This window comes from Ceratotherium simum, chromosome 6, assembly GCF_057802395.1.
Source record: "Ceratotherium simum simum isolate JZ-2026a chromosome 6, ASM5780239v1, whole genome shotgun sequence".
NCBI classification, from domain to species: domain Eukaryota; kingdom Metazoa; phylum Chordata; class Mammalia; order Perissodactyla; family Rhinocerotidae; genus Ceratotherium; species Ceratotherium simum.
In genome coordinates, this window is record NC_141905.1 from 39,224,327 (window position 1) to 39,240,659 (window position 16,333).

Here is a 16,333-nt window from a genome sequence, read left to right on the forward strand (position 1 = left end):
TTGACTCCAGAACTCACCCAGCATCACCTCCACCACATTCTTTTGGGTTGGGCCAAGCAATCATTATCCTCAAATTCAAGAGGAAGGGAAATAGGTGCCGTTTCCCGATTGGAGTTGCTGCAGCGGCCATATTTCATCTAGCACAGGCTGGAAAGAGGAGTTTTTGCTCTGAGAGTAGGATTTTGAAATTCAAGATTTCAGAGATAAAATGTTTCTGGATGACAGCAGTATCCAGCACCTGGCCAAAAGTATGAATGGCTCAAGTAGGGTGTGGCAAAGATCACTGGCATTGAAGAGGTGAAGAAACTGTGAAGCTAGGGTATGGGCTAGCATAACAACAAGAAGGCTGAGTTGGTGGTGGTGAACGTGGAGGAGTGAGCTGAAGTCCAGTAGATGACAATAATAATGGTGGAGGCGGATATGGGATAATCAAGGCAAGTGGGCTAATTTGATAGCCAGAAGATATGACCACACTGTTCTGAGTCAGCCTCGTGGATGGTGGGCACTGACACTCAGAGCAGCATCCACCTTGCACCATTTCACCAAATCCTTTACTTCCCAACCTCCACGTTGTCTTGTTCACTTGCCAATTTTTAAATAAACTTACCGTTTCTGAATTCCACAGTGTGCAGGTAGATTCTTCAGGTAGCATTTTAACTATCAGGATCCATGTCCTGATGATTCAGTGAAAGTATGAAATGAAGTTCAAGTGGGTTCTGAGTAAGATTACAAAGCTGCCATAGTAACAGGTTACCAGTGTCAGTTCCTTCTAGCTTTTCTTCTTCTTTGATACCTTCCTTGTCTCCTCAGATATGTATCTAAATGTGAAAGGGTATCTGCATAGATCAGTAAGATTTATGGTGGTGAAATTTATTAACAGAGTTAATTGAATAATATTTATTACTCTCATTCTAGGTAAATAAAAATCATAAACCAGGTAGTCATTATCCAGATGGTCCTAAGAGCTCATTCAACCATAAGAGTGCTAGATATGAATAAATTAGAACCCATAACAAGAAGAAAAAGATTGCATATTTTTCTAATTATTATCATAATTTAATGCTTATTTGTTTATGTATAACAGATGAACAATTGGTTTACAGCAATACAAGTGTAGCATGAGTTTACATCCTTGGCTGTGACTTCATACTCTTAAGTGCTTTTTAGATTACCACAAAATAGATTTCTACCCCAAAGAAAAAATTTTCAGTATTGGGAAATCCAGGAAACCCTTCCTGGAAACTCCGTGTCTAAAGTGAGTGATCTGAGCCGTGAGGATTTAATTTTGCCTTGTCTCTTATTTCCCTTACATGTTGTCCCCTTTGCACAAGGTTCAGCACCTCTGGCAGTCACTTCGGTTTTGAGGAGATTACTAGAGATTAGAGGAGCCACAGATGTTATTCTCACCTTTGACACAGAAATTTTTTTTAGGACTGTGCATGAGATGTGTCTATAAATAAGTATAGTAATGATATTTTTTATAATGATACCCTTAATATAGAACTATGAGGGCTTTTGTCCCCCTCAAAGTCATCTTCTATGAGCGCTACACAGCTATTTCACCAATGCTGCCATGATTCAAATTATTTGGGAGATTCCTCTTTGAGGGCTGCTATGAGTGTTAGTTTATAAGCCAACAAGAAAGCCAATTCTATATTTTTTGTCATATGTCAATTTTGACTAAATCCAAACATTCCTCCAAATTTTAGGGATTGGCTTTCTATGACTTTTATGTATCCAAAAAAAATAAAATAATATTCACTCTCAAAAGAGTAAGGTTTTCCACCACTTAGGACATTGAAAGTAATATACCGTAGGTCCAGAGTTGTGAGGCTCCAAATGGAACCTGTTTTTACCATGATATTACCTCATGGTAATATCAGCAGAAATTTGTCAAAGACTGTTAAGAAGCATTACAGGGGCCGGCCCGGTGGCGCAAGCGGTTGGGTGCGCGCGCTCCGCTGCGGCGGCCCGGGGTTCGCTGGTTCGGATCCCGGGCGCGCACCGCGCACTGCTTTGGCAGGCCATGCTGTGGCGGCGTCCCATATAAAGTGGAGGAGGATGGGCACGGATGTTAGCCCAGGGCCGTCCTCCTCGGCAAAAAAAAAAAAAAAAGAGGAGGATTGGCGGATGTTAGCACAGGGCTGATCTCCTCACAAAAAAAAAAAGAAGCATTACAATTTTTATTCTAGAATCTAGAAATGCCCCATAAAAATATTTTTAACCTACCTTTCCAACTCTGTTATCCTTTAGTTAACTATGACCTCCTCTCCTCCCCGCTCCTCACCCAGAACTTTTTCTGCCTTCTTTACATAAGGTTAGCCATGCTCAATCTTGTATTTCTGTTCTTCGTTTCTCAATGAATTACCCATTAATTGCTCTCCTAAAATTTATCATTTTCATAGATCTTTGTGATTAAGTTTATGATTTTGCATCTAATTCTAGTCTTCCACCTGGCTCAATTTTGTTGTCCTCTAAAGGTGTTCATCTTCAGCAACATGATTATAAGTTTTGAAGCCTCAGTGTATCAGGTCCTGCACTGGGGACTGAAAACATCAGTCCACCTAATCCTCATAACAGCCTTAGGAGATGGGTACTAGAATTGCCACTCAACAGGTGAGGAAGCTGAGGCTCGGAAAGTGCAGATAACTTGCCCAAAGTCAGAGGACTGACTGGAAAGTGGAGAGACCATGATTCAAACTCACATCCGTCTAAGGCAGGGTTTCTCAACCTTGCACTATGACATTTAGGGCCAGATAATTCTTTGTTGCTGGGGGCTGTCCTGTGCATTGTAGGATATTTAGCAGCATCTCTGGCCTGTGCCCACCGGAAGCCAGTAGCACTCCCCATACCCCATTGTGACAACCAAAAATGTCTCCAGACGTTGCCAGATGTTCTCTGGCTGGTATTTAAGAACCACTCATCCAGTGCCAAAGTCATGCTTTAGCCACATTATACTATTAAATAAGGAACTAATAAAACCATAGAATTTTAAGGCTAAATTTTAAAGATATTGATTTTAGGAGTCACCACACCTGGCTAATCATCAGAATTGGAGATTTTTAAAGACTCCTTCTCCCCACCTAAGACCTTCAGCATCAGCATTTGCCAGGTGGGGGTCAGGTATCTGTCTGTTTTAAACCTCTCCATGGTGTAGGAACTACAGATGAGATCCTAACCTCACCACACATCTGTTCCTCGAATCACTCCATTCCATTCCTTCTAAATAGTTCCCCAGCCTCAGGTTTAACACCTGTGATGGTCACAGGAGACAAGTCCGTGTTCAGATGGTCCTAACTGTGAAAAGGCATTCTTAGCATTCTTCCTTCTATCTCTCCCTTTATACCCTTAATCTCATATTGTCTGAATTATCATTTTTCTCAAATTAGTTTAATTAAACAAACACTTACTGAGTCTCAATTATGTGTTAGGCCCTCCTCTGAGCAGTTTTTTTTTTACCATGGCCATTAAGACCATTATCAACTCTTTAAAAAAAAATGACCGTCTAACCAGTTTTCTCAGTTTAACAGTAGACTTCCTCAAAAGGGCAATTATGATACATTAAAATCTTAAAATTTTACATGGTTGGTCGCCCATCCAGCTGCTCCGAAGTTGGTGGAGGTTCCTGTCCCCAGGAAGCAGAGCTGCCAGCAGCTCTCCCTCTTTCTTTTGACCCCTCGCCAGCAACCCCCTTTAAACCTTTTTTGATGGTTCAGGAAGATTCCAAAGTAGCTCCTCATCCTGGTAAAATCATTCTTACCATATGTTCCAGATTTCTTCATAAAAACACAGAGAAGAGGAGAATTAAAAAAAAAAAATCTTGCTTTATGGTGCTCCTCTTGAGAATATAATTTTTTATGAATTTGATTAACTATATATGAATGAATAAATATAATTTTTATTAATGTATCAAAATTCAGCCTTACAGTTTGCTCTTCTTTAAAGTCAGGTAGTCCTTTCTGCTTGCACTTTGATTTTCCTCTAAGACACCATGATAGTTTAGAACTTATAGAAAACTGCTTTCCAGCGACAGAGATTGGATCATTGGAAGATTGTGATGGTGTGGACACTAGTCTTGCCGAGGCAGCTTATGCCCCAATGTCTAAGGTTAAACCTGCAGGTGCCCAGTCTCTTTCGCAGGTCAACATGAGTAGCTAGTGAACTATAAATGTGTGCCAGCAGTCCTGACTCGCCTGGATGGATCTCCAGTAGGCAGGTTGTGTTTAGAGAAAACCAAGGAGAAAATAACATGTTAACCGGAATAAACCGTTTGGGGTCAAAATAACAATCCGGTGTTTTTATACTTGTGTGAGATATAAAAAGAAAACTTGAGTTTCATTTGGGCTTAGTACGAACTTCCAAATGTCTTGCTTATGCTTGGGCATCTCCAAAGAAGTGCCTGTACAAAGGGAAAATCGCCTGAACCCCTAATGTCTTTGATTGCTCTGGAAAGCCCAGGGGTCTTTAACGTGGTGTCCACTCTCTTCTTCTAGAGTTTTATAAATGGACACTGACATGGACTACGAAAGACCCAACGTTGAAACCATCAAGTGTGTGGTCGTGGGAGACAACGCTGTGGGGAAGACACGCTTGATCTGTGCCAGAGCGTGTAACACGACGCTAACGCAGTATCAGCTGCTGGCCACCCACGTACCAACAGTGTGGGCGATTGACCAGTACCGGGTCTGCCAGGAGGTAAGATGTAGGGAGTTTCTTTAGAATGCTAAGGGCACGTCACTGCTATTGCCACTCTGAGTTTTAAAAGTGGGGGAGGGGTTAACTTGTACATTCAAAACAAAGCTAATCTTGTTAGTGCAACAAGAGAAAACAAAAGGAAAATGCAAACTTGGGAGTATAGCTATGGTATCCTGACTGAGGAGGGTTTGAGTCATGTGATTCCAGGAAGAGAATTAGGACTTACCTTAAGTCCTGTTAGATGGAATGAGAAAACTAAATGCAAGTGGGCATTGAGGGGTGCTGACCTGGATATCCTTCTCCTGGGGAGCTTCTGACGCTGAGCATGGATGCTCTCTCTCCTGCAGGTCTTGGAGCGTTCCCGGGATGTTGTTGATGAAGTGAGCGTTTCTCTCAGGCTTTGGGATACTTTTGGCGATCATCACAAAGACAGGCGTTTTGCATATGGCAGGTAAACCAAGACTGGTGCAATTCAGTTCAGCTTGAGTACAATTTCCTTTCCCAAACCCGCAGCTGCTTCATAAATCAACAGAAACCACATCATATGGCCTTGAAATGTGTTGGGTTCTGCACTGTGTCTAAGAAAAGAAAAGAAAAAAAAAAAAACCAGAACAGCATTGTTTCCTGATGTTAAGAAAAGCTGTCTGCCTTGCCACTTGGTTCCTCTCAGGAAGTACTTTATTTAAAACACCCAGTGCTAGTTAAACTGGGACGTTTGCTAGACGAGAATTCTGTTGTGCCCTCCAGCCTTGGGCTGCTTTGATTGCTGTTTTCCTGGATAATGCTTTATTTGCCTTCTGTTAGAATGTTTTAAGTTATTTTAGCACTTGGCCACCCCACTTCGGAAGGTCTCTGTGGTCTTTTCATGACCATACTAGCAGAGTCTGATGTTATTTGCTTTGAGCCTTGTTATCTGAAAAGTCTATTATTTTTATTTGAAGGTCATTTTTAAAAAGAAAGAAAAATGTCTCTGAAGTCCTTCACAAGGCACATTTCCAAAATGAACTGAAGCACAAGTGTCTATTTTTCATTAAAAAAAAAAGGAGGGAAAATTCAGTAAAGGGAAGATTAATCTAGAAGGACATTAATATGAATAGAAACATGGTCAAAGTGCCTTAAAATATGTAGCAACTTCTCCTTGTCACCATAACTTAAAGTTTCTCTCAGTGAATGCATTATAGCGATCAAAATCCAGATGAGGAGATGTCCTTACCCCTTAACTGTAAATTAACACATTTCATTTTAAGTCTAGAATTTAGGTCTCATGGATCACTTATCCTTTGTTAACATCAAACGTCATGTTACCTCCCAGATTGGATTAGAGGCTCCAAGCACATGAGTTACTCCTTGGTATTGAGATAAGCATTTCTGAAAGTACCTCTATTTCTTCAAGCCAATAGTTCTCTTAACCCTCTGAATAGGCTTGTATTGGCATTTATCCAAGCGGTCTAAAAGATTGAATAAACTGCTGAAAGAGTTTGCCTTCTACCTAAGAAGTAGTTTACACACTGAAAGAATCTGCGATTGGACTGGTTTTGTTCAAGGGGACTCAGAAAGAGACATATGGAAGTAAAACTTTGAGTTTAATGTCCCCTTAGTAACAAGCACTTGTGAATATCCAACGTCTTAGATACTTTTCTCCTCCTTGAATTTCCTTTTTTTTTCTTTCCATGATGTTCTTGATTCTTAGTTGCCATTTTGATTTTTTCTTTTGTCCAATATTCCACACATAAAAAATAATAATAAATGAACCTGTTTGTACGTACTATGCAGTCAGATTTGTAATACCGATGGTTTTAAGGAAGCATAATAAAAGGATGACTTTAAGCCAAGTAAGGAGAGATGTGATAGATTTCAAAGGGTTTTTTGTACCCTCACTTCTAAAAAGGTGTGGCAATGATGGGCCTAAAGAGGAACTTGATGAGATATTTGGGTTTAGCTTCTGTCAACTAGATCAACAGCTCAGTAGTTTGTTGCCACTTGAAATGTATGCTTTTGAAATAATGAATTTTAACTTATCCCCACAATATAAAACTCGTATTTTGATAATTTAAGGGCTGCTTCATCATCACGTGTGATTCCTGCTTACAATGGAGTTAATGGCACAGTGGCTTTCATAGATCTAGTATTGACTGTTATCTCCACTGGGCCTCATCCAGCTCCCTGATGTATCTGGAATCGTTTTACGACGTGTCATGCCTGTGCTTGTTCACTCCCAACCAAACATAAGCTGCTTTTTCCTGTCGCTCCATCAGTTCAAAGTGCATTGTTCTGCTCCCTTGTCTGTAATGTTTGATTCTGTCAACTGCAACCCGTTCCCCCTTTGATGGAAACAGGATGCGCTTTCCAAGCCAAGTTTGATTCTCCAAGTGACACAGAGGGGTTTCAGGAAGCATCCCGTGTTTCTGGCCGAGTTCTCCCTGGGCCTCACTTTATGTGCATGTTTGTACCTTGTATTTCCTGTCTTTTTCGATTCTCCACAGCCTCCAGGCCTCCTGCCACAGACCCCACCACTGGTAAAGAACAAAAGCCAGAGCTGTCCAGTCTTGGCCTCCAGCATCTTTCTGTAAACACTAACTATGTAATACCACATTGATGCAGCACCAAAAAATTACCTTTCGTGGAAAACTGTGATAGCAGTAGGAGTTTCTTTTATTCAGTGTAGGGCTCTGACCACTGCATTTCATTGTTGTGCAAAAGCTGTTTAGTTTCTTTATGACTTCCATTTTTAGCTTTATATCGTTTGTGAAGGAGAAAAATCCTAATTACAGTTTCTGACAATCCATTTGGTTTGCAAACCTATTTTTTGACTGATGTTTTTACTGTACTTGGTGTGAATTACAAGTCAGTGGAACGTGATATATTCCTTATACTTGGAAATGTATTTGGAACTTTTTTAAAATAATTAATTTGATTCCTGTGATGACAGTGAAAGAAACCAGATTCATACTGAGATGCCTTAGACCTCGCCTTCAGTTTCTTCTGCTTCTTAGCACTAAGGTAGTTAAGTTGCCATCTCAAACATTCTTTGGCATGGAGAAGCTCTAGTTTGCAGAGTGAATCCTGTGGGTCAAGGTGGTATCCACTAACTTGAATTTGCAGTTTTCCTAGCGTGATATAACTATAACCAGAATGTCATTGCTCCCTTCCTGATTTAAAGGCAACTATTCAAACCATTTTTTAGCCAACTAGAATAATAGCTCCAATTTATCAAAGGCCTACAATTTGCCAGTCAAAATATTAGGTGCTCTGTCAACATTAGTTTAGTTAATGCTTTCAGGAACCCTACCAGGCAGAGATGATCTCCATGCTATAGCTGAGAAGAGGGTTGAGTTCTTTCACTACCATAACTTGCCCAATAGTGAGTTTCAGAGGCAAATTCAAACCCAGCTCCGCCTGACTCCAGGCTCTCACTCTTTCCACTGTGCCGAGCTACCTCAACCTCATTTTAAACAGGACACAACTGAAAACCACCCAACATTGATAAGCCAAGTGTCCATCTGCTCTTCCTTATTTGCACAAAGGCTTAGAACTAGAAGAGATCTCACAAGATCATCTGGTTGACCCCATTTTCTCAAGAAGGGAAATCATCCATCCAAGAAAAACATTGATAGGAGGACTTTGATGAAGATGAAGATAACAGAGTAGCAGCATCAAAATACTTAACATTTGAAATCTGTCAAACCCTCTCTTGTCTGGAGTGAATGATTCCAACTCTCTTGTAGCCTTTCTTCCCACCACCTATTTTCTCTCCACTTTTGGATGAACTTTTGAAGCTCTTATCTGGATCTTTTAAAATGTCAAGGACAAAACTGTACATAGTAACCATGACTGTGATCAGCTGCTCTTTTTTGGCAAGAAAAGAGCCTCTTTTTAAAGGGATATCACTCAACTCAAGAGTTTTTCCCTGTAAGTATTATAAGAATTAAATGTTCACACTTAGGTACCCGGCACTGAAATGTAGACAAATAGGATTTGCCTTCAACAGGACATCTGGGCCCCTCTGCCCTTCTCCTCTAGTCACACCATTATTGTTTCCTTTTCTTGAAAAACTCTGTCATTGATCTGTCTCAGAATCAGATAACCTTCAAACACTTGACAAAGCCTATGGTGCTGGAGGTGGTGATAAGAGCAGCTACGGTTTAATCAGGGCTCCCCATGAGGCAGGCCTCTGCTAGGTGCTCTGTGTATCTTGTCCCACTTCATTCCTGTGGTGACCCTGCAAAGTAGGCTCATTTCACAGTTGAGCAAATAGGCACAGAAAGGGGCCAAGGTCAGACAGCTAGGAAAGAACTGAATTTTCCCGTTAGTCCTATCCACCTCCACAGCTTGTATCTTCTCTTTCCACCAAGCTGTTGTGGATGATGATGATGATTGATGCAAACTTACTTTAAATTTATTCCCGGTCCAGTGTAATTACTGAAGACCAGCATTCACGATCTATCACCAGCTCTAACATTACAATGCTCCTCTTAAGTTCTTTAATACATGGCAATAACTTAATTCTTTATATGCATCCATGAGTAGCTACACACAAGTCTGTCACTTTCAGTAAAAATGATATATTCAAGCGAACTTTTTGAGAGTGAGTGGGAATCTTGGGTACTTTTTATAGCATGCTTTCTTCCCAAATTTTAACTTAAGCATGCAGAACCACTGTACTTGCTCTTACACCCAACCGTTTCTGGGCGTATTTTCAGTTGGAAGCCGTTTATTATATAGATTATTCTATTCTTACACACTGATTTTTCTCAAATGTTCTTAGTTCCTATGAGAAGTACAGTACATGGTTTAAATGATAACGTTAATCAGAGCCATGGTTTCTGTGTGTCTATTTAGATAAGATAGGTCTAGTTTCACGTCAAAGGCACATGTAATCAGATACAGCATGAATACATCTCATTTTGAATGCTCGGTTGAGGCCTTTTAAAAAATTCAGGACTATAGGTGACTGGTGTTTATTTCTTTGTCTGGGGTTGGCTGTACTTGTTAATGGCAAGGGAAAAAGTAAGAAACAACTAATGCATCTAGATAGAGTGTTTTGAATTAGCTCTTATTGTCCGTGGTATATTCTAAATGCTAGGCCAGAAGTAACATTCTAATGATGATTTCAGGATGAAACAGTCTGTTGGACAGTGAAATATATCAAGTGGAGGTGGACCAGGGCCAGGACTAGGGTGATGTGAGTCAGGCACATACCTTGGGCGTAAAAATGTAAATAATAATAATTTTTAAAAGACAGGATCGCTATCACTAATTTTTTCTTTCTGTCTGAGGCTCAGTATGGCATTGTTACTGATCCTGACTTTATTTAAAATTTTGATATTTTGTTCATTATGGAGTTTTTTAGCCTTAATTTTGATTTTTAAAAAAATATTTGTTGGCCAGCGCCGGTGGCCTAGTGGTTAAGTTTGGCATGCTCTGCTTTGGCTGCCCAGGTTCAGTTCCCAGGCGCTAACCTATACCATTCATCTGTCAGTGGCCATGCTGTGGTGGTGGCTCACGTACAAAAACAGGAAGATTGGCAGCAGATGTTAGCTCAGGGCAAATCTTCCTCAGCCAAACAAATGTGTATATATATATATTTGTTCATCTGGATTACTGAGTTTTTTGGCACCTCTTTAAATTTTGCCCCTGAGGCAAGTGCTTCACTCTTTACCCAAGTCCTGGCCCCGATGGCGGACTTTGTAAAGAGAATAACGAAGTAGCAAAGAGAGGAAAGTTAGCAATGCAGGTAGTTTATGGAAAAGTAATCCAAACCACACTTCTCAATGTGCGGTACAAAGGGATCCAGGAAAATTATTGCAGCTCATGTCCTAAAGATATTTAGTCCTGTGTACTGCTGTGGCATAAAGGACTAAGACTCGCCTGGGTTATAGAAAATAGTAGAAAGACATAAGAAACACGGCTAGTTTGACAGGAACAGTTGTTCCCTAAGAGGTTGGACTAAAACTGCTAGTTCTCATACTTGAGTATGCCCAAGCAGACTGGTTATTCTGATGTCAGAGTTGTGGGGGGAGGTGAATTAGCAAATTCAAGCCAGATCCTGGATGGTTATAAAGCAGGTTGTTCTCAGGCCATGCTTCAGTAAACGCTGCCATGGAATTATCATGATAGTCTTTACCAAACCTCAGCCAAAGGGATGGAATCTCTTGAAGATTAGAGAGAGAGCTTTTGAGTGAAGGAAACCAGGAAAAAAAGAGCACATACTGTGTGATTCCATTTCTGTAAAATTCTAGAAAATGCAATCTAATCTATAGTGACAGAAAGTAGATCGCATGTTGCCTGGGAAAGAGGATAGAGGGAGGGAGGGATTACAAAGGAACACAAAGAAACTTTGGAGGCGATGGAACTGTTTGTTATCTTGATTTGCATGATAGCATCAGGGGTGCATATGCATGTCAAAACTAATCAGATTGAACCCTTTATGCAAAGTTTAGTGTATTTCAATTTTATCTCAATTTTTTTAAAAAAAGGAAATATTTTTATGGGCAAAGTAGTCTATGATATGTGAGGAAATTTACATGGTAGGCAATATATCTTTTAATTGTTTATAGAACTTAAAGTTAGTTCTCATTGAAAACATAAATCGTTTGTGTGAACTTAGGGGAAAAAATGGGACCAGATCCTTAATAACTGAATATGAGAAATGGGATGGTTATAGAATCTCAAAACTAATGATGGGACACTATCAAATTGTCCCCAAATCATGCTGGTTCCCTTTTCCCAGAGATAGAGCCCTCAGTTGTGTGGGTCATAGTCAATACCATGTGGCCTGTGTCTTTAGCTGTGGTTATGTTTGCATCTTATTCTAAGAGGATGCATTTGACCAGGTACCCTGTGATAACCGAATAGAGAACACCAAGTTCCATGAAAGTTTTCCATTTCTCCATCCAACAGTAACAATTTTTCGTAGTTGGTTGGTTCTGGAACTAGAGAATGCAGCGATAACCTCAGGGAGTATACAAATGACCTCCATTTTGTGCTCAGTCACCCTGGCTGGGAATTGCGGGCAGAGCTGAGCGATCAGGAGTCTCCTCTCACTGGGGTTGGTAGCTACACAACGGGTCTGAGGCTCCACTCTTGTTTGTTTCTCCGGATTGAGTGCCAGCCTGCCTTTCCAGCCTCACCTCTTGCTCCAGACAACAAAATATTTGTAGTTCTGTGTCCTCTGTAGCCTCTAGGCCCACAAACATGCATTACATCCACATAGAAATTATGCTCCCACCCCACCTATTCTTTACCCAGTTAATTTCCATTAATATTCTAAGAATTTAGAACAAGGGTCACAAACTCCCAGAAGTCTTCTCTATTCTCTTCTCACCCTCCCTATCACCTTCAGAATCCAGGTGAAGTGTCTCTCCTTCATGTTCCCATGGAATACCTTTGCAAATTTTTTTACAATCTGTATTGTAACCATGATCACATTGTTTGAAAACTACTCCTCCTGTTCCCCTTATCCTATTATTCCTAGCGTCTTTAGAACAGGAGTTTTGTCTTTCTACTCTAGGTCCGCAGTGCCTGGGCCTGGTACATAGTAGGAGCTTAATAAATGTTAGTTGAATGTGCACATGAATCTATCAATTGATCTTATACATGCCAGGATCTTCTAAGGCATTTACAAGGAAATATCATTATAACAAACTCCAAATTATTTCACTAGGTTGAATTCTATGTTTGCTCTTTTAAAATAAGAATAACAAATTATGTACCAACCTGAAGGTGACGAAGATGGAAAATACTGGCACCTAGCCTCTCTTTAATGAATTAGCAAATGAAATGAGCTGCAAGGCCAGGAGAAAAAGGAGGAAGACACAGTCAGCCACACCTCCAAAACCTCTCTCTCTCTCTTTTTTTTTAAATTTTTGTATTTGTAAATTTTTTTGGGAATGCCTTGTTTGAAGGAGTATTCTTAAACAGAGAATTACTTGTATTAATACTAATGTTTTTCCAGCTATAGCTTGTTTCTCCTCTGGGTATCGTTTCCAAGATCTTTATAAGAATCTTTTTAAAAAATAATTATAGGGCCGGCCCCGTGGCTTAGCGGTTAAGTGTGTGCGCTCTGCTGCTGGCGGCCCAGGTTCGGATCCCGGGCTCGCACCGACGCACTGCTTCTCTGGCCATGCTGAGGCCGTGTCCCACATACAGCAACTAGAAGGATGTGCAACTATGACATACAACTATCTACTGGGGCTTTGGGGGGAAAATAAATAAATACATTTAAAAAATAAAAATAAAAAAAATAAAAAATAAAAAAAATAAAAAATAATTATATATATCTTTTTAATCCATTGCCCAAAGATGAGGGCGTTGAGTAGAAAAATTGAAGATGGATTATTACTGCTTTGTGTTCATCCAAAACAAACAGAAACACATTAGACTAAATGCATACAAATAATTCAAAAAATTGTATGGTAGAAATTGATGGATTATGTACTCAAGCATAGGCTTGCAGTGACATCAAACCATCTGGCACACAGAAAATATATCTGTGCCATGCTCTGTGCCACCCTTGGCTTGCTGTCGATACTCTCCCTCCTGCTCTGAACTGGTACATCTTGTACTGGAACCAGAAGACAGAATGTCACAAGAGCTGGGATTCCTGTGCCCGACTCAGTCCTGTCCCCAGGATGAAATTGTCCTTGGGAAGCAGCAGTGCCAAATGAGATAGCAGCAGGGCTTGATTGATGACTGGGTCACTCGTGTTCCAGGACCTGGAAGGAAGTTGGCAGCTGCCCAAACACTGGTCACATGGTTGGGAAAGACGGTCCTTTATGGTTCAGCCCAGAAAAGCATTGATGGACCCAAAAGATGCCACAGAAATATGAATAATGAGGCCACTGAGATGGATAAAGAGAATAAGGAACATGTGCATCGTTCAGTACATTAACATCTTGTGTTCTGCCTTCTTTTTACTTTTTTTCTATTACTACTTAGTAACTGCAAGCTTGACAAGTTGGGTGAAATCTAGCTAAGTGTGTTGACTTTTGATCAGTTGTGATGTTCTATACTGGAATCTTCTGATGAAGAAATATATTTCAGCCTGTACAGTTTTCCCTTTTAAATTGGGTGGTAAGAAGAAAGAAACCTTTGAGTAATTCTACAGTGTCTTCAGAGGATAATTCTATTACTCTCTTTCAACAATTCTTTATCAATAAAGGACATGAGCTGGTAAGCCAAAAGGAAAAGATCTCTTGATGAGAATGTTCTGCCATTCTTATTAGCTGCAGTATACAAGATACATCCTTGGTGACTTCTGAACTTATAATCATATTTGTCTGGCAGTAATTGGTGCTTTGCAGTTTACAGAACACTTTCACAGATATTTTTCTTAGTGAATTTTAACAATCCTATCAGTAATTTTTAATATCAGCCATTCATTAGGTTTCCAAAATTATTCCACCACTTTATCCTCTCCCCCAAATGCCTCTGCCCCCAGCCTAGAGAGTATAGTCAGAAGGAGAAAGTACTGAATTACAGAACAATACAGCAAATTAGCAAATTCTCTTTTAAACTTATCACCTTGGCTATCTTTCTATTTTAGTGATTTTTTCTTTTTGTTTTTTGGTATTTTTTTAAAAAAACAAGATGGTCTGAAATCGAGGGTGTTCCTTTCAGCCTTAATTCTGTGTAGCTAACACAGAATTAATCTTGAAAGTAACCTCATTTCTTTACATTTCTGTTGATTCTGGAGATAATCTAATTCCTGGAAGAGATCATTAATCCATTGTTATTCTGGTGTTATGAAAGTATCCAATTAGATGGGGTAAATGGAATTTTTAGATAAATTCAGATAATTAAAATTATATAGTGGGGCCAGCCCGGTGGCATAGTAGTTAAGTTCGCACACTCTGCTTCTGTGTCCCGGGGTTTGCAGGTTTGGATCCTGGGCACAGACCTACGTACCGCTTATCAAGCCATGCTGTGGCAGGCGTCCCACATAAAATAGAGGAGAATGGGCAGAGATGTTAGCCCAGGGCCAATCTTCCTCAGCAAAAAGAGGAGGATTGGCAACAGATGTTAGCTCAGGGCTAATCTTCATCACCAAAAAAAATATATATATATATACATACACATATATATGTATATGTATATTAACAGGTTAATCTGTGCTATATGCCAAAGATATTATAAGGCTGTCTTTTAGCAATAATTGTCTGAAGACATATAATAGCTCACATACTATTTTCATTCTTTATTAAAACTCTAACTTATTCCCTAACTGGTTTATTTTAGGCCTAAATTTATTTCTTTTAGACTTTGGATCTGCGGACTTATTTGTATCTATATATTTTTTGTGTGTGTGTGTGTGAGGAAGATCAGCCCTGAGCTAATGTCCACCAATCCTCCTCTTTTTGCTGAGGAAGACTGGCCCTGGGCTAACATCTGTGCCCATCTTCCTCCACTTTATATGGGACGCCACCACAGCATGGCTTGACAAGCGGTATGTCGGTGCGTGCCCGGGATCTGAACCCCGCACCACCACAGCAGAGCACACGCACTTAACTGCTACCCCACCGGGCCAGCCCCTGTATCTATATTTTTTATCCTGAAATATCTATAAGGCCTTTTTATTTGATAAACAGTAATTGAGGGCCTCTTTTGTTACAAACACTGTGTTGTGCGCAATGGGAGAGAAACTAGTAGGAACGGAACAAAATCCCTGAAGATGAAGTTCACAGTATAGTGGAGAAGACAGCAACATAAATAATTACAACTCAGTCTTAGAAATACTGAATTCAAGATGTCAGTACCAGGAACAGGGAAGAAAGAATTGCTCAGGGCAGAAACTCTAGCATCATTCTTGACTCCTCTTGGTCATATCCCACACCTGGTCCATCAGCAAACCCTGTTACACATATATATAGAATGCAACTACTTCTCACCACCTGCACTGCTCCCAGGCCAAAGTCACCATCATCCCTCTGGATTATCTTTTAACTGGTCCTCTCCTTCTGCCTTATCCCTCCTGACAACCACCCCCCACCACCACCATTTGGTCAGTTCTCATTATAGCAGTGGAGTGATCCTGTTAAAACATAAATTATATCATGTCATTCTGCTCAGAAACCCCTAATGGTCTACCAGTTCACTCAAGGTAAGAGCCAGACACCTGTGAGGCCGTCGTACCTCAGCCTTGCATTGCCTCTCTGAGCTCACTCCTGCCGTTTTCTCCCTTGCCCTCAGGGAAGCATCCTAGGTGTGTTCCTCCCTCAGGGCCTGCGCACTAGCTGTTTCCTCTTCCACAGTGCTCTCCCTCCAGATATCAGCATCTTAGCTCCCTCACTTCCTTCAGGTCTTTATGAAATGTCACCCGCTCAGTGAGGCCCTTCCTGGCCACCTCATTTCAACAGCTCCCCAGTATTTCTGTCCCCCTTCCCTGCTTTATTTCCTGTTTAGCACTGGTCACTACCTAGCACACTACATATTTTTCTTGCTTATTGTCTCTGTTCTCCACTACAATGTAAGCACGACGAGGATAAGCATGAGAACAGCAATTAGTGTCTTTAATTGCCATATCGCCAATGTCTAGAAGAGTGCCTGCTACACAGTTGGTTATCAGTTAATATTTCTGGAAGAAATGGTTGAATGATTGCTTACTGATACTGGATAAGTAACTTGACAAGTCCTTGTACCT

At 40.4% G+C, this 16,333-nt stretch overlaps 1 protein-coding gene across 4 annotated transcripts in view; it reads left to right on the forward strand.

Moving 5' to 3' along the window:
• Positions 1 to 16,333, forward strand: part of RHOBTB1 (Rho related BTB domain containing 1) — a 104,568-nt gene that overhangs the window by 61,370 nt on the left and 26,865 nt on the right. For all 4 annotated transcript variants that reach the window (XM_004427099.3, XM_014784931.2, XM_004427101.3 and 1 more), the window contains 2 exons: positions 4,494 to 4,695; positions 5,043 to 5,146. In XM_004427099.3, the coding sequence (XP_004427156.2) occupies positions 4,504 to 4,695; positions 5,043 to 5,146 (296 nt within the window). In that variant the 5' untranslated portion in view covers positions 4,494 to 4,503. The remainder of the gene's footprint in view (positions 1 to 4,493; positions 4,696 to 5,042; positions 5,147 to 16,333) is intronic.